The sequence below is a fragment of the Gymnogyps californianus genome, chromosome 2 (genome assembly GCF_018139145.2).
Source record: "Gymnogyps californianus isolate 813 chromosome 2, ASM1813914v2, whole genome shotgun sequence".
In the NCBI taxonomy this organism is placed as follows: Eukaryota; Metazoa; Chordata; class Aves; order Accipitriformes; family Cathartidae; genus Gymnogyps; species Gymnogyps californianus.
The window spans coordinates 168,041,027-168,064,231 of NC_059472.1; the positions used below are offsets into that span (position 1 = coordinate 168,041,027).

General features: G+C 51.6%; 2 protein-coding genes across 2 annotated transcripts; both read right to left on the bottom strand.

Annotated features, from left to right (window-relative positions):
• Positions 1 to 257: 257 nt before the first annotated feature.
• On the bottom strand, positions 258 to 17,432 carry ASB10 (ankyrin repeat and SOCS box containing 10). The gene is made up of 7 exons (XM_050892100.1): positions 17,365 to 17,432; positions 15,609 to 15,690; positions 8,712 to 9,001; positions 3,647 to 3,914; positions 2,616 to 3,120; positions 1,164 to 1,277; positions 258 to 904 (listed from the first exon to the last, which is right to left on the bottom strand). The coding sequence occupies exons 2-7, from the start codon at positions 15,635 to 15,637 to the stop codon at positions 719 to 721; spliced, it is 1,392 nt and encodes a 463-aa protein (XP_050748057.1). The 5' UTR covers positions 15,638 to 15,690; positions 17,365 to 17,432; the 3' UTR covers positions 258 to 718.
• On the bottom strand, positions 17,130 to 20,825 carry LOC127012730 (uncharacterized). The gene is made up of 5 exons (XM_050890963.1): positions 20,766 to 20,825; positions 20,094 to 20,224; positions 19,802 to 19,988; positions 18,352 to 18,404; positions 17,130 to 17,544 (listed from the first exon to the last, which is right to left on the bottom strand). The coding sequence occupies exons 2-5, from the start codon at positions 20,213 to 20,215 to the stop codon at positions 17,130 to 17,132; spliced, it is 777 nt and encodes a 258-aa protein (XP_050746920.1). The 5' UTR covers positions 20,216 to 20,224; positions 20,766 to 20,825.
• Positions 20,826 to 23,205: the final 2,380 nt, after the last annotated feature.

The following is a 23,205-nucleotide window of genomic DNA, read 5'->3' on the forward strand; positions in this document are numbered from 1 at the left end:
TCAGTGCTGGCATAAGCACTGCTGCCCTGCCCCAAGCTGCAAAGCCAGGCAACCCCAGACATTGTACCTGCGTGGGAAGTGTGTGTTTGGGAGGCCTCAGCCCCACACCCACCACACATTTCCCTATGTCTTCCAAGAAGCAGATGGATGCGTATGTCTGAGAGTGCACATGCCACTATGTGTAACATGTCACAGGGATGCGCTCTGTCAGGACAGTCTTCAAGGCAAGGCAGAAGTTGTACTCTGGTAGGTATAGAGAAAGACCAGGGTTTATTCCAAACACCTTTGAGTATAAACTGTAAACAACTTGACTAAAGACAGGATCCTAACAAATGCTCAGGGCACCAGAGCTGCCTGGTTCAGGTTAGAGTTTGTAGATTTGGGATAGGGAGACTGATATTCTACAACTAAAACTGTGATCAATGGAGCATATTTGCTCCTTGTCCCACAAAATGCCCTAATCCCCATATCTTGCTTTTCTTAGTGAGTCTGGAGTTTGTCCTGATTAGTATGGGTAAACAGAATGCTCCAAAATAGGCGCATGAGGCAGAGCACAAGGCTGGCTGGGACAGGGACACAGCAACAGGCTTGGCACGGGGGCTGATGTGGCCTGGCAGGAGGTGTGCGAGGGGAAGGGGTTAGCTGGGAAGGCACAAACTGCACTGGCAGGGATGGAACATCTGCACAGAAAGGCACAGTAGGACTGGAACCACAGCCCTTAGTAGAGAACGTCCTCAAAGCTGAGCAGCAGGAAACGGTGCAAGGCACTTGGCAGGCGCAGCTGAGAAAGGACCAGAAGCAACCGGCCCTCCAGGAAGGTCCTGAGTGTGTAGCGAGCCAGGTGCTGCAAGGAGCGAGGTCTTTGCTCCAGGGAGAAGAGTGACTGGTAGAAACGCTGGTATTTCTACAGAGAGAGAAGAGAGGACCAGAGGCAAATAAAGCCGAAGATATCACTCTAGGAGCAGAGGTAGATCCAGACATCCCTTTACCTTAGTCACTATGGTGCATCCTCCCTATCCCCCAACAGCACCAGCCCTGTGCCCTGCAAATCTCCACCCAGCCCCAGCCCTGCCCCAAACCCTGCTCAGCCCCAAGCCTCCTCTGGCACCCTGCCGCGGTAGCCCTGCTGCATGTTCTCCAGCCGGCAGCACGCATTTCCTCACCTGTACAACCTCCACTGGAACCGCTTCCACCCAGTCCTCGGAGACGCGCACATGATCATAGCTGTTCATCAGGGCCTCGATGACACGCGGGCAGGTATGGCAGTACCGCAGCACCTGCGCCAGGGAGAGAGCAGATGAACGCTGCCTTCGGGCAAGGTCCTGCAAGCCCCACCTTCGCCTCCTAAAAAGCTGCTCAAAAACAGCCTCGGTAAATCTAGGGAACTAATGTCCTTCCCTCGTGCTGTCCCAGGAGATCAAACCCACTGATGGTGGGAAATGCCAGAGCACCACTCCTGCAAAGAGGGTGACTGAGCCAACACCCAACACACACAGCAGAGTTGCATTCAGCACAACTGGGTCCCCACAGCCTCTGCTCAGATGCAGGGACTAATGTACGTGGCTGGGATGCAGATCTCCTTCATCTGCCTCACTGCTGCAAGTAGCTTGTAAGCAACCAACACTCTGCTTTATGCCAGGCTCCTTTCCTCACATTTTTCTAGTTAGAGCATGAGCCGTTCTGGGGCAAGGACTGACACCCATTTTGTGTGCAGCAAGACTAAGGCATACCATGCCTCTGTTGAGGGCTACACAGGGGTCTCAGGGATGTATTGTGCCTGTTTGGCATGGGGCTGCAGAGACATCCTGTATCTGTGCTGCGTGCAATGGGTGTCCTAAGAACTACTGTGCCCATGTTAGCTGCTACACAGAGCCCCAGGAAGACATCATACATATTTTGTGCAACACATCTCTGGTGTGTACCACGTCCATGGAGGTGCAAGCAACACACTTACACCACCAGTGTGGCCTTTGGAGCACATCCCACCCATGCATAGCTGCACAGAGGCAGACCCCCCCCAGCTTTTGGCTCCCACTCCCTATGGCCCAGGCCAGCAGTAGCTGTCAGAGTCTATTCCGGCTGTACGAGTGATCCTCATTATCTGGCGTTAATAGGAGATTAATTAGTGTTAATTGTTGATTTTCCTGTATTTTCCCAAAGGGGAGAGCAATCTGCTGATCTCCGGGCTGGGTAATTATTGCACTGCTCAGGAATTAAGACAGGAGGTTAACCCTTTGTTTGCTGGTGTCTTGCAGAGACAGCACGAGCTGGCAGGTATGCCCCAAAGAGGAAACAGATCCCCTGAGAGGAAAAGGGCCAACACTTTCCGGGGCAAGTGATTACAGAAACGGGGTAAGTACTGTCCACAGAGCTTGGCAGACAGAAGCAGGAGAGTCCTACAGGAGAACATACCCCAGGAGAAAACTCCAGGGAATCCCTTACCAGTAATGCCAATTCCCCCTCCCCCAGCCCCTGGGAAGAGATAGGCAGGACAGCAAGCAGGCTGGCACACAACAAGCCCTGCTGTGACAGAAACACCCTTGCTCTCACTGGGGCCCTGACGTTCACAGCCTTCCCTTCCCGCCGTGCTCCCGGCACAGCTGTGAGCCCCGCACCTTGAGGAGGGAGCCAGGCCAGATGCGGATGGCACCATAGTTGAGCAGGGCTCGCACCACAAGCTCGGGGTGGTGCTCTAGCTTGTAGGCAGTAGCTTGCAGGATATTGTGCAGTGCTGTGTTGCCGCTGTAGTTCATGACATTGACATTTGCACCCCGGGCCAGCAGTAACTCTGCTACTTGAGCATTGGCGTTCTTGCAGGCCAGGTGAAGTGGGTGCTGACGGTCCCTATCTGCAGCATTGATGTTAGCACCACTCTCCACCAGCAGCTGGCAGACCCGGTAGTAGCGGTCCAGGTCCTGGGGTTGATGGGGCTGAGCACAGGCAGCATTCAGTGGTGTCTGCCCCTCCTCATTCTTTGCCTCCAGCTCTGCCCCATAGCGCAGAAGCAGCTGGACGTGGTCTGTTAGGCCATGCCGTGCTGCTACATGCAGTGCTGTGTCATCTTCCTCCTCTGTCCGACTGTTCACATTGGCGCCATGCTGCAGCAGCTGCTGGACACACCTATGTGGGCCAAAATGACTCAGTGACAGGCTCTCCTCTCCAGCTCCTATCCTACACCCCCCCCCCCCCATGTCTGTACCATCCCACGGCTTTCACTTTTCCCAAGAGTCCAAAAATCCCTGCTCCTTATGCCCTGGAGCAGTGGTTTGAAGTCAGGATGACTGCTGAGCAGAGATACTGTCATCCTAATTCTAGCTAACTCCCCAGAGTCTGCTCCCACACCCACGGAGGCCTGTCTGCACAGCGCATGCCCTGAGCTTCGCAGTGTAAACCATCAGCTCTGCATTGCTGGTGGGTAGCAAGACAGCAGCGCCAAGCTCAGCTGCATCAGCTGAGGACTAGAGCTTGCATTCATCTGTTGGACTTCAGAGGTGATCCTGGTGCAGGAACAGGCAGTAAGGCCACCCCATTCAGCAGCCATTGCTGCAACCACCAGCCCACCTGCAGCAATGAGTAGGGACCCCTTTTACACAGGATGAGGCTCGAGGGGGAGGGAGGCCCACTGTGCCCCCTGGGCAGAACTCACTCGATGGAGTCTGGGCTCTTGCAGAGATGCAGGGGCTTGTAGCCATCCTCAGAGACAGCCTCAGGGTCAGCACCAAAGCTGAGCAGCAGGCGCACGCAGTCCGTACTGGCTGCTGCACAAGCCTCATGCAGGGCAGTCTTACCCCCTGGTGCAAAGTTGACGGCAGCACCTCTGAGTAGCAGGAGCCGCAGGCAGTCTGTGTAGCCCCGGCTGGCTGTGATGTGCAGCGGCGTGGTGAGCTCCTGCTCATAGCTCAGAGACCACAGTCCTGCAGGGAAAGAGAAGTCAGGGAGCCACATCCAGCCACACTGCACAAAAGCACCGGGCCCAGACCTGCCCTTTCCCCCAGGGTGCCTGACGTACATCCCCCCTTGAGAGACTCGGGTTTCCCCTCAAGGGACTGACTCTTCCTGCCAGTCCCTTCTCCGCAAGGTCCCTGCCTTTGGACTGGCCTGCCCAAAGGCAAAGATCTGGGGATGGTCCAGATCTTAGGCTGCACAGCCATGCTGACAGGGAGCTCAAAGGAGCAGGAGCCTTGGGGCAGAGGCTGTTCCCAGAAAGTGTGCTTTTCACCTGCAGCTCAGTCATGCAGCACAGGGTTTCTGTTGACAGGAGTACAGCAGATGAAGGGCCTGGGGCACAGGCAGGGGTGAAAGCAGCAAGGTGGCTGGGAAGAGCACCATGCATGAACCACCACAAATACAAGAAACCAGACAGTAAAACAAAGAGGTGCTGGGGCAGGCTGCCACACACACACACACACAGGAGATTCAGACAAGCCCTGAGCATGGTGCAGACAAGGAAGCTTCGGCAGAGATGGACATCTAGGGCCTAGGAGAGAGCAAGGGGCTGAAACCTGCCAACTCTCAAAGATGCTGACCCAGCTGGAACCATTGCTGAGCTGGTGCAGTCTGCTGGCAAACAGCCTGCAGCCGTTACAGGAAAAGGGCTCCTTAATCATGCTTCTTGCTGCCCGTCCAGCCTGGGCTGGAGGACCACGTCCCAGACTGCGTGACATGTCCAACGCTACATCCCTCTCACATTTTTCTCGCAGAAGCAGCACGCGGTCAACTGTGTTTCCCAGGGCCAGGTTCAAACTGAGCCATCTCGAGGACCTAACACAGGGCTATGACAATTCCCTGCCCAGCACAACCCACAGAGAGAACCAGCAGCCCAGCACAGGCTGCACACAAACAGAACAGGCACACAGAGCCAGGCTACAGGGCTGGTCACAGATGGAGCACAACCTGGAGCTTGAATCTCCCTTGCCCAGTGGGGGAACCCAAGCAGTTTCCAGGCACTTGCACAACCCCTGCTAGAAGGGCCAGGTACCCCAGCTGCACCTCACGCTCCCCGACACATGCAGACTCTCCCACAAGCAGCAGAGGGGAACCCAAACACATCCCTGTGCTCTCACTCCCATCCCCACTCCTCCGTAACCCAAACAGCACCTGTAACACACAACCCCAGCAAGAGTAATGCCCTGCAGCACAAGCAAAAGGCTCTGAGCCCCTGTTCAGCTAGGCCACGCTGCCTGCCCGCTGCCCCCCTGCATACTCAGCCGGCGGAGGTTGAAGCGGTAGTTTTTCCACTCTTCCAGGTCACTGGTGTCAAACACAGCATTGGGACTCAGGTTGTTCTGAGGGTTGCTGAGGATCTCGGCCACAATCCCCCGATCCCCAGTCAGCAGGGCCTGCCAGTAGGCCTGGGCAGGGCCATCCACCTTCCGCGTGCAAATGGGCTCCTGACTCTTGTCTCCTCTGCCTGTGATGCTACCCATGATGCAGTACCCAGACCCTCCACAGAAACCAGGGCAGGACCTGCGGCTGCCTCCCCAGCCAGGCTCCGAGCCGGTGGGTACAGCCCCACCAGCGCCCCGTGCTCCGGCTGATGGGCTGCCTGTCTGCCCTGGGGCGCTCTGCAGGGAGGGAGGACATGTCACATCACTGTTTGGCCCAGGCTGGGTACAGCTCAGGTCTCAGCTGTTCTATTCTGGGAAGCCTTGTGACCAAACGTTTGGGCCAAGAGGCTGATAAGGACACTCCTCTCAGGCAGCAGTATCTTTGCAGTCACTGGCTGTGAAGGGAAAGCCCCTAGGCAGGGCAGGGTAGCAGAGTAGCCTGAAGGGTAGAAATGGAGACAGGACACCACTAAGAAAACAGAAAAGGAAGTAGTCACATGCCCAACTAGCCTGCTGTCACCCAGTTGCTGCCCAGACCACAACAGCACAACCCAGCTGCCTCCATGCACCAGCAGCACACCTTTGTCCAGCCCTTGGCTCTCACACATCTCCAGCACTGCACACCTATTTGCTACTTCCACCCGAGCCCTTGGCAGTAGACAGGTTTTTAAACAAGCCACAGGCAAGTTCTTTTTAATCAAAGCTTAAAGCCAAAGGACAGGTAGAAATAGGTACAAGGATGGGAAACAGTGCATTGCAAGTGAAGTAAAAACATAGAAGGTAATTATCCTTTAGACCCCTTCCTACTTTTCCTTGAAATTCAGCCTTGCAGAGAGCTCCTGCATGGTTTTAGTACTCCCTTTCCCATCCTCTGACGGTCCCCTCACTGCTGTCCTTTCACCTGAGATGGCATTTTCCCCTGTCCCCACTTAGTTGTATAAACTCACCCTACCCCTACATTGGTTACAGAACACTTTGCTCACAGTTAGTCAGCATTGTATGCATTCTGTTCAGACCATATGTTCTAAAGAACACATCGAACTGCATGAAAGACTAGTAGTGCTTAGTTTAATTTTGTGTCATACAACTATTCAGATCATGCAGCTAAAAACAAGTGACCCCAATAGACCAGCAAGCAACAATTACCTTGGGGACCAGAGAAGAGTACAAGATAGGGAACTTTACCATTCTCAGTAATGAAAATAAATGACGAAGTTCTATACTGACAGTCTCCAGCATGCTCTGTCTGTGCAGACTTCACCACCTTGTCTAGCTAAAATGTAGTGCGTGAAAGGGTAAAGAGAGGGAAGCACCCGGCAGACTTTCTCACCTGATGGAATCCTCTGTTTCCCCAAAGATATAAGCAGGTATCCCACGAGAGCCTGAGGTTCCCAATCACAAAAGCATTGCCAGGGAGGCAAAAGGCTGTGTGAGTTAGTGTCAGTAACACCACACAGTCTACACTTCCTCTGGGCTTCTTAAAATATCAATAGGGATGACTTGGGAAAGACCAGGTCACTAGAATCTACTTTTAAGGTTGCTGGCTAGGTAAGTTTTAAGAAACTGTCCCTACAGGCCAGTGAGATACGTAACCAAAGCCTTAGGTAGCATGAAGGTTTGCTTTGGTTTTTGTTCTGTACCCTTATCTGATAAATTCGGTAGTACATTTTTGGTCTGTGCTTGATGAACAATCTTGTTTGGTTGGGTATTTCACATCTTGAAACTCTGGTGATAAGAGCAATTTCTATGTGAAGTTGTTTTACATCAGCTGTTCTGTTTTCTTTGGGGCACAAATCTTTACAAGCAGACTGACTTGCTGTTCAAGTGTCTGTCAGCCCAGCATAAGACAGGAGTTAAAATGTGCAATTAATATTTTACTGACAAGTGGTCTCAGTTACACCAAAGGTAATACCTTTTGTATTTTTATTCCTAAGTAGACTGTAACAAATCAAAACCTGGGTTGTACAAATCTTGGAACTCAGTAAATGATCTTCACCACCCACAAGTAGCAGCAGTTGCAGCTGCAAACACACCCTATCTGTCTCTTGCTAGTGTGGATCCCCACAAAACACTCAGTCATGGTCAAGCTTTATCAGTGTGCTCCATAGCTTTGTGCCAGGACACTTGAAAAGAACCCACACCTCTGGGAAAGTGGCCTTCATCAACAGCTCTTCCATTCTGGCACAGGGGGGCTTTTCCCACCAACCTTCTGTGGAAAAGAGTGGGGCAATTATGGCCCCTCCACACCTGGCACTCCCCGTCTTAAACTCTGGGAGCCTGCCCGCACCACACTACTAACGGACAGCGGCAAGGACAAGCGCACTTCCAGATTGCTAAGCACATCTCTCCCTTTAACACATCAGCTATGCTGCTTACTGAAAAGCTCATAGATGACATTGATAAGAAGGTAAGCAAAAGGGACCAGAGAGTGTGGAAGCATGTGTGGTAGCCACAAGATGTATCTGGGCAAGGTACAGTGAGGTGTACAGATGGGAGGAAACACCAAGGATGGCCAGCTTCTACCTCCTGTCACTCAGGACAAGCTTGTTTCCACCATCTCTCTGGTAGACTTGATTTCTGCTCCCCTTGCCCAATCCATCTCATGGAATAGAACAGCTTCTAGGGTGCAAACCCCGCATGAGAAAGCAAGCAAAACACCAAATGCTTTTGTTCTGGAGCAAAGCCCCCCTCCAGCTGATCACTGTTAGCCTTCCCACATCAACCCCCCTGCAGCTTCTCAGAGTCAGTGTTTGGAGCAGGGATCCCAATGGCTCTGCTTCACACCTGGATTTCACTACAGCAGCAGGTAGATACAGAGCAATTGTGGCTTGGTCCCCAAGCAGCTGCCTACAAGGCTGAAGCACAGCTATGCCTCTTCCTCAGGATATGGGCCAAGATCTGCCCGAAGGACACTGCTAAGACCACTCTGCTGTTCCCAAAGCATGTCACAGCCTTCAGTTTCTAATGAACTGCAGTAACAGACCCAACTTAAGACATAAGGCAGGAAAAGCATCCTTATGCCACCTGATGCCTTCTCACCCAAGGACTCTCTCCACCTCACACATATTTCACATGATCCCAGCAATCTCTAACAGGACAGTCCTGATGTTGCTCCTCTCCAGCAGCCCTTCCAACGGCCCTATTCTCACCATTTCCCAGTAGATCTGCCTCTGGCCACCTTCAACAAGCCTGCTACCATTTGTTCTACAGCCCTGGAATCCTCCTTCCTCATCCAAAAGCCTTTCTTCGCAAGTCTCTCTTCCACCACCCTGTCTCCACCACTGGGGATTCCTCTCAACACTTTTCTCAGGTGTCTGTGCTCTTTCTCTGGTCCCCATCCCAGGAATTTTCCATCCCCACCACCTCCCAGCCCTGCACACCCACCAAATTTCCTGCTAGTCCAGCGCAGCTCATCACCCTTGGTCTCAATGATGAGATTGATGGCTGCGCTCTTGGTGAAGTGCTTCCGTACCATCTCCAGGTCCCCAGTGAAGAGCGCATTCTGGACCACCAGATCCCGGCACTCCAGTGGCTCAAAGCGGCTGTCCTGGCATCCCTGACCAACTGGGCTCAGGCTGCGCTCACTGTGGTGGTATCGGGGCCTTATATGCAGAGAGTACTTCCACTGATCGGGCTGCTCCTCATCCAGCTGCAGCAAGCGTTGTCTGGCAGACCTGAAGGGAAAGGTGCAGTCCATCACGGGGAACAAACAGGACAAGTCTGAACCTTACAGTAAACAAGCTGCTGCAGGCAAGAGCCTCTTATCCAAGGCTATGCCCTTTGCAGGTTGCTCCCGGGTTCCAGCTCCCCAGCGTCTGGCTGGATTCAGGCACAGGCCTGACTCACCCAGTATAAATAGTCCTGCTTGGCAGCTCCCCTTCACCACCTCCCCTCCCTTCCAAGAGCTTATTTTCAGCTGCTGGATGCAATCACCAGCACAGATTAGGCACAGGAGAGGGGTAGTAGGCAGCCTTGAAACACTCTCTATATGCTTGCTTGTTTGCTCTGCAAAGTCGCTGCTCTGCACTGTGCTCCCACTTGGAAAGAAACAGAGCAGGGTGGGGGCAATCATGGTGTGGGGTAGCTAGGGAAAGGCCTGCAGCAGAAGTGGTGTCAGAAGTCATAAGGGACTGAGTACAGAGGCCTTCCCCACAGGGGCCAAAAACCCTCACAAGCCCCACACACTGCTCTTGGGAACCCAGCATCTTCACGAGGGCAGCGAGGCTGGCTGCCTAGACCCAGCTGAGCAGAATAAAGGAGGGCATGCAGGCAAGCTCTGGGAAAAGCAGCTTGTATAACGTGAACCAAGTTTCCTAGCAATAAGGAAGAGAGTCTCCCATGCAAACCTCAAGAGGTTGGCAAGCATCTTCAGGCTTCTGAGGGGGGCATGCCCAGCTATGCCATCCACCTCCCCAGCCATAGCGGGTCACATTTGGAAGGGTGAAAGATGCTGAAGCCCCCTGCCCTGCCCCAGTTATCACAGCTCACCCTACAGGACATAGAGTGGATCCCATTAGCTAGGATGTTGTGGTAGCTTGACATAGGTTTGGGACCTGTTAAACTTTCTTTACTCTCAAATTACTCTCCTGTAACTAACCTGTTAATTGTGTCCCTGCCAACATGAGAACCTTCCAGCTGGGCAGGCTGTGAGTGCCAGCAATGGCAACAGGGACTCATTAGCTGCTGTGGGAATTTCAGCCAGTATTCTCTACCCAAACCTATAACTGAGAGTGTCTGGGGTCGCTGGGGTGACATAGAGGAGACCTGCAAGAGTGCCTGAGGGCTAACGGGGGTGGCCGTGCACCCAGACCACATACCTCTACCTGGAACTGCTACACTGACCCACTGACTTTCTCCTGGACCATGCTGTCCCACTGGCAATGAGGTTTTGTTAGAAGCCATCACATTGGCCCACCTGACTTATCTCCTGGACTGCACCATCTGTCCGGCAAAACAAGCAAGTTGTGTGTCTTGTTAATATTAAATATATATATATGACTAGAAGGTTTTTGGGGGGTTGGGTGGGTTTTTTTCTTTGGTTTTGGGGCTGGGTTTTTGGGGGGGGTGTTGCTGGGTTTTTTTTCTTTGTTTGGGGGAGAGTTGTTTGGTTTTGGGGTTTGTTTGGGGTTTTTTGTTGTTGGTTTTGTTTTTTTTTTTAAATCTGAGCCTGTTTAGTCTTTACCCTGTCCACTTGGTTCCACACTGTGATAGAGTTCTTTCTAGTATGGCTGCAGGTGCTGATCAGACAGGGAGCTAGGCTTTGCTTGCGTTCCTTTTGGTGGCTGTTTCCAGTGTAGAGAAGAGGACTATGTAAGAACTGGGAGGCCCAAAAGGCTCCGTGAACCAGTCCCCAGTTCTGCTGGCTGCCTTCAAGAGCTGCCAGACACATTCCCCATTGCCACTGCACAGATACTCTATGCCCATGAGCAGTTTGCAGCATCTCACTACTGCAGCACTGGGGTCACAGGCACACTTGTTCTCCAGAAGGACGCAATGGCCATATCTCCAGCCCCACTTTGGAATCCACATTCAAGCTTAACAAAGTGAATGCCCAGGCACAGGTGTGAGAGGTGAGCACATCTAGAGCACACTGGCCAGGAGGATCTGCTGATCCTCAGACAGGGCTCAGGGCCTGCCTCACCCCCTCACTTGCTGCAGGACCTGCCCAGGAGTCAGGCAGAAGAGGCACTCAGTGGTTCCTCCCTGTGCTCCTCTTCCCTGTCCCCTTTCTACAGCAAGAGCAGCAGAGAGCTGACAGGTCCAAGAGCTCCCAGACTGACGCACACTAAGAGTGGCAGTAGATGCCACTACGGTAAGGATTTTCATATAAGCTCTAGCTCTCCCTCCAGACACAGCCACAGTCCAAACACACCTATAGAGACTGCTCCAGCCTCACTCATATGTGGTAGGCTTCACCATGCTCACCACACCACAGAACCCCATCACAAGTATATCTGTACACACGTGCCCAGTGGCCTTGTTTTTCTTCTATGCACACCCCCCTCCCAAACCCTCTCCCCACTCAGTGGTTTGTCCCCTGTCTACACACAGACAGTGGCCAAAACTGACAAACAGCTGTCCTGTCCCAAGACAGCATGTACAGAGCTCATCAGAACTATTTATTATCTTTATTTCCTTTTTTTCTTTCTTGTCTTTCCCTCGTGCCTCCTTCACTTCTGCTGTCTCTTGCACTGCCTGGAGCCACCTTTTACCCAGGGCTGTCTTCATTTACCAGTCCCACAGAGAGAACAAGTATGCAGAGAGTAAAAAAGGCTGCAAAGGAGGGTCACAGCACAGAAGACAGAAACAGGTTTGGGGCAGGAGGAAGGGACGGCCAATTGTCCAAAGCACAAAGGAAATGGGACAAATCAGGCTGAAACCAACTGGAGAGGAACAGTCAAGCAGGAGAAGGCAGAGAGGACAGGTTGAATTACCTGCAGACTCCACCAGGCTCCCCTTCCTGTAGATGGGACCCACCTTGCTCATCAGCTGCAGGAGCTCACAAACTTCCACTACACTTCCCACGTGCTTCTTGGCCAGCTGCAGGATGTGACACCATCAGCACCAACGCACACAGCTTGCACTATGTGGCCTCAGCTGTAGCCATCTGACACCTTGACCAGGGCACTGATGCCCAAGCTGCTGGTAAGAACATCCCACTTGCTTTTGGATCAGTCACTGCCAGGTCTCTGAATAAAGCAGAGCACCCATGAGAGAACGCCATGGCAGGAAGGATGGAGAGAGCATGACAAATAGCCAGTCTCCTCTGGCCAGATGAGGGGCTCAGTGCAACAGCCCCAACTTGGGGAACCTGGAGTGCAGGGAAGGCTGGATTCTCTTAGAGATGAGGAAAAAGAAAAACTAAGGAGAACTCTTAGTTTCTCTCCAACCTGTCCTTCCACCTCCTGCTGCTCCTGCCACGGGAAACAATGCCATCATGCTTCCCCCAGCCACGGGCTTGGGCACAGAATCCAAAACTAGTCCTTCACACACAGTACTATTCATGCATCCTACAACCATCCAGGAAAGGCATCGAGGAGGAATACCCTGACCTGAGGCCAGGTCCCTAGCCCTCACACCCAAAATGCTGGCAGAGGGCAGGCAGTGCTTTCGCACTCAGGCAGTTTCACAGACCTTGGGCTGAGTGGGTGTGCATTTCTGCCTTTGCACCAGCTACCCTGCAGATTTCCTCCTGTTCCCATGGCTAACAACAAAAAACCCAAAGCCATCCCACCACAAAAAACACCAAAAAACCAACACCAAAACCAACCAAACAACAAAACAACACACCAAAAAACAAAACCCACAAAACACAACCAGCCACACACACATACACCCCCCCCCCCCGCTCCCAGCAGAGCCTTTCCTTCATGTTTGACAGGGCTCTGGCATCTGCCCTGGCCTCACAGCAAAAGAGGTCCTTTGCTTGCTCTGCCTGACAGGTCACAGGAGGGAAGTCAAGACCATCTGTCCCCTCAGCACTGTCATCTGGCAGGAGTTGTCCAGCTACTGGCACAAGGCTTTACCCTCAAATCCAGTTTAATGAGCCCACTCACTGCACACTCCATAGTGGGCTGCACAGTCTGGGGGGGAAAGCAGGCTCCTCCTCACTGGTTTTGCATAATACCTTCACATCAGGGGCACAGGGCCTGTCTGATGCACAGATCAGCAGCACCCAATCCTCTGGCCCCAGTGATTTCAGGGCCTTTAGCAAGTCTTTCCTCAGATGCTTTGGATCTGTCTGTGAGGAAGAAGAGGGTTCTCAAAGGTCAGAGTGAAAGGGATCATGTGCAATCCCACGACCCAAGGCTGACCAGAGGGAAAAGGATGAACATCCTTGGGGGGGGGGGGAAAGGTGTTTGAATTCTTTTCAGTGATCTGTCCACTTCTAAACATTGTTGCTCTTATTGCAAGAGATTTGTTTTATCTCTTAATAAATAATCTATTTGTTTTATGATTACATCTGCCTTGTGTCAGGGGCCAAGATGAACAGAGTGAAATCAGAAAAGTTACAGCGTATTTCTTGTATGATATAACAGAGCATGAGAGACATGTTGGAATGTCTCAGAGACATTAAAAGAGTTCAGAGGATCAAGTCCTGTCTGCAGGTTTGCATGGGGTCAGAGGCTGACAGTCACTGGCTTTTGAGAAGGTACTCCCTAGAGTGTGCACAAGCAACCACCCCCAACCCACCCAGCCCCGCTAGAAGCGGGGACCACCCACTGTTGGTACATCTCCAGACACCACACCTTCCCCCCAAGAAGCAGTAATTAAGGACAAAGCAAGGAGAAGAAGGTTGAGTGGATAACTCCATCTATCTCCCCGTGAGAGAGAGAGATTAAAACAAAACTGAGGTACCCAGCCCCACAGCAGCTACCCAAATTGGTACGGAGAGACAAAGTGGAAATCTGTCCATGATGTGGGACAGAACAAGGGTGTTGGAATTGGAATCTCTAGCCCAACAGTAATGCAAGTGTGACCATTTACACATGCTCACGTGCATGACAAAGCATGCCTGCCCCCAAAAGACAGATTTAGGGAGAGTACCTTGTTACTCGCAAAGTCATCTGTGTAAGCTACAAGCCTAAAGATGTAGCACATGGCCCTATCAGGTCAGAGACTACCCAGGAAACCATGATTTTATGCAGATATTAGCTGGTCATATACACTAACATGATGTATTAAATGCTGCCACCTTCAAAAGGTCCTGATGACACATAGTAAGCTACTGGAGCCCATACTGTGCACTTTGTTTTCAAGTCTTGAACAATTAGCTCTTCATTTTCTACCTTAAGCATTAATAAACCCTGGTTTTGTTTTACTGTTAAACCTGCTGGGTATACAGAAGCTGCTGCGCTGGATTGAAGCCAAAAGCAAAGTACACCCCTCTACAATACGATTGATGAAAGGAAAGAGGGATCCAAAAGAACTTGTACCCGGAGTGTAAGAAGGGGGACCAGCAGCTAGGTCCTGCTAGTCTGCAAGAGGTTAATGCAATAACTGTGGTAGCCAGCTGCTGCTGTTTTGGAAAAGCCTTTACTCCAGCAAGCACAAAGAGTCCCTCCTGTACGCAGAGGTAGCAGAAAGAGACCTGACAGAGCTTCAGACTAGGCTCCAAGGAAAGAATAAGTAGAACATGTCTGATCCTCAAGACAACATTACTGAGCTGAAGCCCTCATTCAAAAATAGGGCCATGAGACGTGGGAACCAGGTTAGACACTCTTGTGGTCAGAGGAGGTTGTCCTTCAAATGTTTCTCAGGACTGCTCTTGTACAGCAGCACAAGGGTTGGAGCAGTAGCCACCCTCAGTAATACCTTCTCTGCTGCTCAGGAGCAACTTGCTATGGCAAAAAGTCATTCAGAAGAGCTTTCCAGGCTCACTCACTTCTGACACAAGCAAGCCAGCTTCTCATGGAAGAGGCCCTGACAAGGATAGCACATGGCAGAGATTGTGAGTTATGTTACTAGAAATTGTTTGGTTTCTAACCCAGCTGGAAGGGAAGTTTGAATACACAGGCTGACAGCCCACCTCTCTCTCTAGGTCTCACCACCTTCTCCCCAGAAGGTTTCTTACAAAATTCAGTTTCTTCATTCCCAACCCAGATTACTGACAGCTGCAGCAGCTTTGCTAGCTGCAGTGTCAGAAGCAGATGACAGAGGCCTTAACCAGAGCTAGAGTACAGGGGTCTGAGTGGGAAACACCAGCAGAGACTTAGCCCAAACAGTCGATTCCAGGTGAGCCAGCCCAACTCTACCCACTGCCTTGCTCAATTACTAGTTCACTATGCATTCCTACCCATGGTGCCTGAAACACTGGGCTCTTTTCCTGACCTTACTGCCTGCTTTGCCTTGTGTGGCTTCTCATCTTCTTGCTCCACCGCCACATTCAGTATCTGTGGCTCCTCTCTCAGCAGCTCATCGTCAACCTGGTGAAAAGAGGACTTCAACAGAGCACCTGGCAGACTCCTGGTTCACCTCTAACACCCCACTGTTCTTCAGTTCTAACCAGGAACACCGTCCCTAGAGGCCACAGCACACGTTAGCCATTCCCAGCTTACCTGCCTCCTGCACATGGGCACAGGTTGCACAGAGCAGTGGTAAGTTGAGCTTTCTCCAGGAAGAAACAGCCATGAACACGTTCCTAAGCCTGAAAGCTCTGCTCTCGAACTCCATGAATCACAAAAGCCTTTTCATTCCCCTTCAGCATCTCCAACCAAAATACCCACAGGTGCCAAAGTAGGAAGGTCCACAGGGCACGTTCAATACAATGAGGGCCCATACCTCTCACCTGCAGGCAGATCTTTTTCCATCTCTTTTCTCTTCTGTGTCTTGATCAGCTTCAGGTCATAGTGCTGGACTCCGTCTGCAAAGATGGGGCAGCTGAACTTCACCAGACTCACTCTTCCAGCTCCGTTTTGCCCTACCTCCCAAAGGCACTGGGGCTCTTACCTTAGGCCTCCCTATCTCCACACCACATCTGTCAGGAGAACATCTCATCACATCTCATCCCTTCATTCATTGTCATGTCACAGCCTCCCCGCTTGTGTTTCAGCCCACTGCCACCATCAGGGAAGAACTGCTGCCTTCCCCACAGCAGAGCCCACCCTGTTCCCTACAGCACCTCTGAGCCATCCCCCTTGGGAGGGCAGCTGCACAGGCAGCTGACAGACATGCAACACAGCCTGGCTTGGATGAGCTGAACCACAATGCACATGAAAAATACAGCTTGGCAGACAGAGCAGCCAGGTTCTCCCCACCTCCAACACACCAGACAAGACTCAGGGTCTCAACAAGGAAAGCAAGCATCCCATGCACGTGCAAATCCAAATGCCTGCATTTGGTATTGCCCACCATCCACACCAAGATGTGCTAATAAGCAAGCACCTGGAAAACCAAGATGGGCTCATGCCTCTTGCACCACAGCTGTGACCACAAGAAGTGCCAAGAAGAGAGGCAGATACCCAAAGCCCTATGCGTAGAAGATGAAATGTAGTGTCCTGAAGAATAAACCCACCAGAGTCCTATTCTTTGAAAGCAAGGTTAAGGTTTCAGCTGGAGCCTTATTACTCACACGGCACATGCAGAGGGAGGGAACAATCAGGGCAATACACCACATAAAACCATCTACAAACTCATGCATATAAACCCTGCAAAGTTCCAGCCATTAAGTATCAGCTTCTGGTTTCTTGATCTGTGTTGCATTTACAGCAGCTCCAGTCCCCTCCCAACCACAGCATGCAGCCCCCTTACTTGGACAGTATGTTGTGAATGCTCCATTGATTGCTGGCAGGAACATGGATGAAGGCAGCACATCCAGGCTCAGTACAAAGCACTTCCTTGCCCCAGATTATATCAGTTAGCACCCCTTCAGCATAAAGCTGTGGGACCCAGCCCCTCCATCCTGAGACCATCCCACCACATACATTTCCCAAACGCACTGGAAATTCAGACCCACCAGCCCTGGGGCAGGATGGGGGAAAATTCCACCTCCTGAGAACATTTGCTGCCTCAGTCACAGACAGGCTCCATGTTTTATACCCTGCCCTTCCTCCTCTGATTTGATAACCTTTGTCCCTACTCCATCTTTGCTTCTGCCCTCATATCTGCTCAGCGGTCTTTTCTGAGAAAAGGACGCTAGAGCCGTCAACTTCCTATTCAGGAAAGCAGCCAGCAAGGTCACTGTGCAAGGGACATAGATGTCAGAACCCAACAAGCCCTTAAGTATACCTGGGGGCTTGATCCTTACTGCACTAACATTTGGTCACAAGGTGGCACCAAGCAAAACCACAGCTGGGACCCTGGCTAGAAGGGGCTGAACGTGATCAGGAGGGAGAGGACAAGGGGACAACACTGAATACTGCTCACGTCACCAAGGCCAACAGGACAACGATAAAGTGGTACCATTAGCCTTGTACCACCACACAGGACTTCTATTTTGCACAGGCTGGGAGGACAGTGGAAGGTGCCCAGGCAGCAGTCAGAGAGGAATGGGGATAGAGGGTTAGCAGCAAGGCCGCCCTCCCATTCAGCCACTAACCATCGCTCAAGGAACCGCTGCTGAAGCTGCTGCTCCACCTGCTCCCTCATGCCCAGTCCCTCCAGCTCACGCAGCTCCCTGTGGACATGCAAGAGCACATGCTGGTACTCAGCTTCGTAGTTCTCCCAGCTGTGCCCAGAACACAGCAGCTGAAAGCCTTGGGGCTGCAAGGTCTGGAGCCTGCAATAACACAAGTACGAGGGCTTGTCAGAAAGTAACCACAGTTCTGCATCGAGCATGGAGCACAGGTGAAGGACAGGACACCTGAGAGACAGTCCCATCACCAAGCATGCCCCACACATCCCCATTCCAAAGGCCAGCACCCAACTGCCCATGATCATGCCCCTTGCTCCTCTTGCTGCAGATGACACCAGGCCTGCCTTATCAAGTAGATTTCTCCCTAGTGCCAAGTAGCAGCAGCCATGGTGGGGAAGAAACATTAGGAGCATCAGAAAGAGGTTGTGTGGGGAGTGAGCAGTGTGCGTGTAAACGAGCCTGTAACGAGTTTGTAATATGCATGTGTGGCACGGCCTGCGCAGCGTCATCACAATGGTACAGGCACTTTCCCGCCTCATTGCCTCCCAAATGGATTTTAAATATCATTCCGAGGACACAATTATTTAAAACGCTGAACTAAACACTCGCTAATGGGAAAACGGCGTGTGGCCTGCAGCAGCCATTCCTCATGGGGCCACTCTGCCCATGTCATCCTCTTCTCCAGCCCCACACCCCGCATGGGGCCACAGGGAAGCATCCTCCTCCCACTTGGAGACCACGCAGGGTACCACTAGGTAACTGTCCTGAGCCCAGCCCAATACACACTGCTTAATGTGAGAAGATACTTTTTGTCCCCATCGCATTTCTGTCCTCAGGCCCCAGAGAAGCACTCTGCCCTGTCCCAAGCTTCTCGGCACCGGGGACACCATGAGTCAGTCACTGGGGCTCTAACAGTCCCTGGCTGCAGCTCCATATCATGAAGCACCTTACCAGACAGCAGGTCTTTCAGTCTCCCCTTGTGTTTGGCAGCAGGTAACACAGGGCTATACAAAGAGAGGACATTAGAACAAGGATGCCTTCTGACACCCATTGTTATATGGCCCTGGAAGTTACAGATGTCAAATACAACTTACTTTTTCACATAATTAACTTCTGAATACCTCCCCCACCCCCACTGCACAATCCCAAGCAGGGGAGATGAAGGAAACAGCATTATTGTTGGCTACATCCAAGACACCAGAGTGAACAGAGTATGAAGAGAGAGAGAACAAACAAGCAAACAAACTATTTGCAGCAATCTTTGCTGGGGAGAACATAGATGGAGACACAGCTCCAAGGATGCCACGGACCCTTAGTCCCATTACAGTGCTGCAGCATCAGGGATAACAGAGCCTCAGACAGCAATGTGTGTGCTCATGGGGGAGTGTCTGTCTGACCTTTGATCATCACTCATCTCCCATTCTCCAGGCAGGGATTCTGGGCTGCCATGAGTTATGGACTCAGAGTTACCATTACTCGGAGACAACAGCCTACCTCGGACCAAACCAGAAAAGCGAAGGGACATAGACCGGCACTGTCCCCACACACCAGCAGCAGAGCACAGAGAGGATGAGAGTCTCTTGCTGGAACCCTGGCTGCACTTCAGAGGTTCATATTTTAACAGCTTTGGCATCACCAGAGCTATCCATCACCAGCTCATTTTCCTCCAAGTGCTGAACCATTCCTGCCTATGCTATTTGGAACAGTGTCTAATGATGCACCAGAGCAGCCACCTGGCAGCACTGCTGCCAAGGGACACAGCAACATGGGAAGAGAAATGCACACAGGTCTGCACACTGGTGCCAGCCTCCATTGCCCCAAAAGCTCCCTCCCCTCAAACCTGCACCACTCATCATAGATCAGAGAGATACTCTGCTTCATGGTCCCCCACCCTGCGAGACAAAAGAGCACATACTCTTAAGTCATTGTCCTCTTACAAAAAGGAAAACAGAGAACACAGGCATTACTGATATTTTTATGAACACTTTGATTCAGTTTGTCACACTATGGTGTTCTTTTTGAGGGGTTTGAAGAGTGGACCAAGGCAAAAAAAAGAGGTTGCTTCTAGCCCATAGGCATGTATAGGTCGTCAAGAACATATCAGATGGACAGACATGGGCCAGGGACATGCAACATGACAGTGCTGCAGTGTTGCAGCACTAAGAACTCACTGGGAGGCTTGCAAGGAAACAGGCAGACCTGGAAAAAGACAGACTCACATGGACAAAGGCAGTCCCAAGACACTTTGGAAGAATGCCTGCATGGGATCTGAGTTAAGGTTTGCTTTTTACTGTAACCCGAGTGCTTCTTGGTCATTCTCGCAGTGACCAATTTCCTGCAAATCCCTGCTGGTTGGCAGAGTCTACCCCCTCCTCCCAAAGCAACTTCATTCAGATCTCACCTGATCCACTAGAGCATCATGGCACAAACAGGGCACGGAGCCACAAGTCCGGTCTGGAAGAAGCTGAGCTGTGGAGCAGTCCTCACAAAAGCTAATCTGTGCTAAGCATGCAGAGTGATCCCTCAGGAAAGGAAGACTGCGTATGACATCTCGTGCAGGTATATCAGGGCAGCTCCATGGGGATGTACTGTGGGGAAACAAGCAGCATGACCCCTGCACGGTGAAAGATGAACCCATCCCCATATGGGAAATGCAAAAAAGACAATCTGGGCAGGTTCAGCGCAGAACTCACCATTCCAAGAGCAACCATCTCCTTCTGCCTCTCAAGCTTGGTACATCTGCGCTGCAGGCTGCCCTTCCAGATCTGTGAGGAAGTGCGGGGATGAGGGATATGAGGCCAATCACCACCTCCATTCTTCCAGCCTTTTGGGGGGGGGGGGGGGGGGGGGGGGGGGGGGGGGAGGGGGGAAGGGGGGAAGGGGGGAAGGGGGGGAGGCATGGAGCAGTTTCATTAGCCACACAAATTGTGGTATTGGAGAATCAAGCACCTGCACCGCTAAAGCCTTACTCCTCTTGGGCTCACACAGTGCTAGATGCTCTACCAGACACTTCCAGGAGACAGCCGCTCACCCACACAGCCAGCCAGTTATCTGCTAAGAGAGCCCGGGTACCACAGAGGGAAGTTGCATGGTCCACAGGCAGCCTGCGTAGAGCTGAGCAGCACCGGGCTCCTGCCCATGCAGCAGAAATATATTTGACATCAGGTAGTCAGAGAGAACCACCTCCAGGACAGAAGCAGAACTGCAGTTCCAAGCTATTCATGAGCACTCTCCGTCCCACAAAAAGCATGGCCGCACATCCTACAGCTAGGGAAATGGGAGTGCTGCTGGAAAGGGGGAGTAAACACAGACACCGTGGCCTAGGGAGCAACAGAGCAGACTGGGCAAGGAGATGGACCGCTCACCTTCTAGATGCAAACGGCAGCCTGCTCACAATCCTGCTCTTTGGCTGGACTCTCCCAGGCCTGCCTCCGATGCGCCGCATCCAGCCGAGCCTCCCCATGAGCCTGGCTCGCAGGCAGCCCTGACACAGCCACTCTGCCGCCTGCGCCAGCTGCACAGCCTCTCCCCACAGCACAGCCGGCCGCAAGGGCTAGAGGAAATAAGAGTTACAGCCCTGTTGGGTGAGATGCTGCTCCAACACCTGTGCTCAGGACCAGTTCTGGCTTGCAGGCAGGGCACTATGAAGAAAAGAGCACTCTTCAACGCTGTCCTACAGTCAAAAGGAAACAGAGCACCCAGTACCACCTCCTCCCTCCCTCCCCCAGCCAGCCCCACACCGTAGCAGCAGGGCTGGGACTGAAGGCGATATGCCCAGTCCCAGTTCTGCTGCCTCCTGTACTCTCTCTAGGAGCATCATGTACACCTTGTCTGGCCCACACTACTGGGCCAGACTGACCCCGATCAGACCGAGACAAGCACCTGTCACAGCTCCATAGCTCATGAGACTCAGCATCACCTCACCAGCCCTGCTAAGTCCAGGGACTGCCCCACATACGGTCACCTGGGACTTACCACAGCTCTGGTTCCTCCCAACACTCCTACCCCGATTTTTGCTGCCACCAAAGACCTTCAAACCAGGCATCCAGTCCCAACGTGAAGCTGGCAAAGGACCTCCACCACATCTCCACCCAGAACATAGCCCACGTCTTTCCTTCACTCCACCACAGACCCAGAGGCAGCACCTCCATGCAGGAACCCAGGGACAGGCCTGCACACCCTGAGAAGGTGCTGCACTCATGGGGTAGGCTGTCCCACCACAGCCCAGGAGGTCATGGCCTCCACCACCACTCTGGACACAGCACCCGCTCAGCCCCGTGGGCTGCACAGGCTCCATGGGGACAGACAGAATCTGCTAATGCTCCCTTCAGGGCCCTGGCTCACTCATGTAAGAAGCACCTGGGGATATGAACTTCCCAGTCAGCCTGAGGAAAACCAGACAGGGCCAGTCATTAACATGATGGTCCAAGGCAGAACGCAGGACGCTCGGTCCTAGCCCAATTTGTAGCCCCGCAGGACAAAGTTGTCTCTTCAAAACCACTGGAAGCAAGAAGGGATGACGTCCACAAGTCCTAGACAGAAAACACCCTTTGTTTCTTCTGTCAGTCCAGCTCCTTTTGCACTGCTTCCTCCCCTACCTGAAAGGGAGAAATTTTTCACCAGGAGAAAAAAAACCCAAACCAACCAACTCCACAACCCACCAGAAAAACCAAAACACTTTTGAAAACAGTTTATAAACATAAGAAAAACCCTCTACCCGCTGCTAACTGCACAACACTGACAGAGAGGGATTTAGTCTCTGCTCTGACTGGTACAAACTGATAAACAGCATGCCGATAACCTGGGCTGGTGCAAAGAGGCCCAGCACAGTAAGGAAGCACTTGAGGAAGAACAGCAGGAAACTCAAAGACAACATAAGCTTTTAGCAATCAGGAACCTGAAAACTGAAATAAGGAGTTAGGAGAACTGTGGAAGAGCTCACCCTGCTTCCCAGAACGACCCTAGCTTTCTGCAAGTATGCCCTGTAGTCTCTGCTCCTAGCTGTATTTGATTGTTTTCAAACAGCAGCTGTTCATCCTGTCCTACCAAACAATCCAGATGGCCACAGTTCAAACTGCCTCACAATTTATGATGCAAAGATTAAAAGACATGATCTGTGTTTTTATACATTTATTTGCAGGCAGCCAACAGGCGGTTTTGCTTTTTTAGTTGCATAAGACTGAATACCAACTCCTGCAGGACTGCACAAGAAGGAAAGTCTCCATTTATGATCTCTGTTAACAACTTGCTGAGAACTGGATAGCTCAGAGAAATCAACCTGCTACTGGGTGCTCCATAGTTGACATACAGGGCTAATTAAAACCAAACTGAATCTTTCTAAAAATTATAAATGACAAGTCTGTGACGTTATCAATCAAGCCTATGATTTGGTAAAATAAGATATACTCTACATAAACCACTTCAATTACTTATGTTCCAACCCCTTACTTTATTATCAAGCAAATCTTAGAGCAGATTTCTTTTATTTTGCCTGGAATTAATTCTAAGCTAACTGACCCAGACCTAACAATGCTATCCTCCTTTCCCAGAGTGAAACATGTTTCCTCCCTGATCCTTTACTTACGATTTCCTGCTACTCCAGTATTTTTTTTAATAAATGTCAGCAGACCAGAGAACTCCAGCCCATTTTTTCAAAACCCAGGTAAAAGTTATGGACATACTGACCTTGAAGCGGTTGTCCCATCTAGCTGCTATGTAACAGCTTTTTTTACCTACAAATGAACAAGGAAGTAGCTTTTTTTGTTTTAATAATAACTTTTTTTAATCAAATAGAAAAAAGTTTTA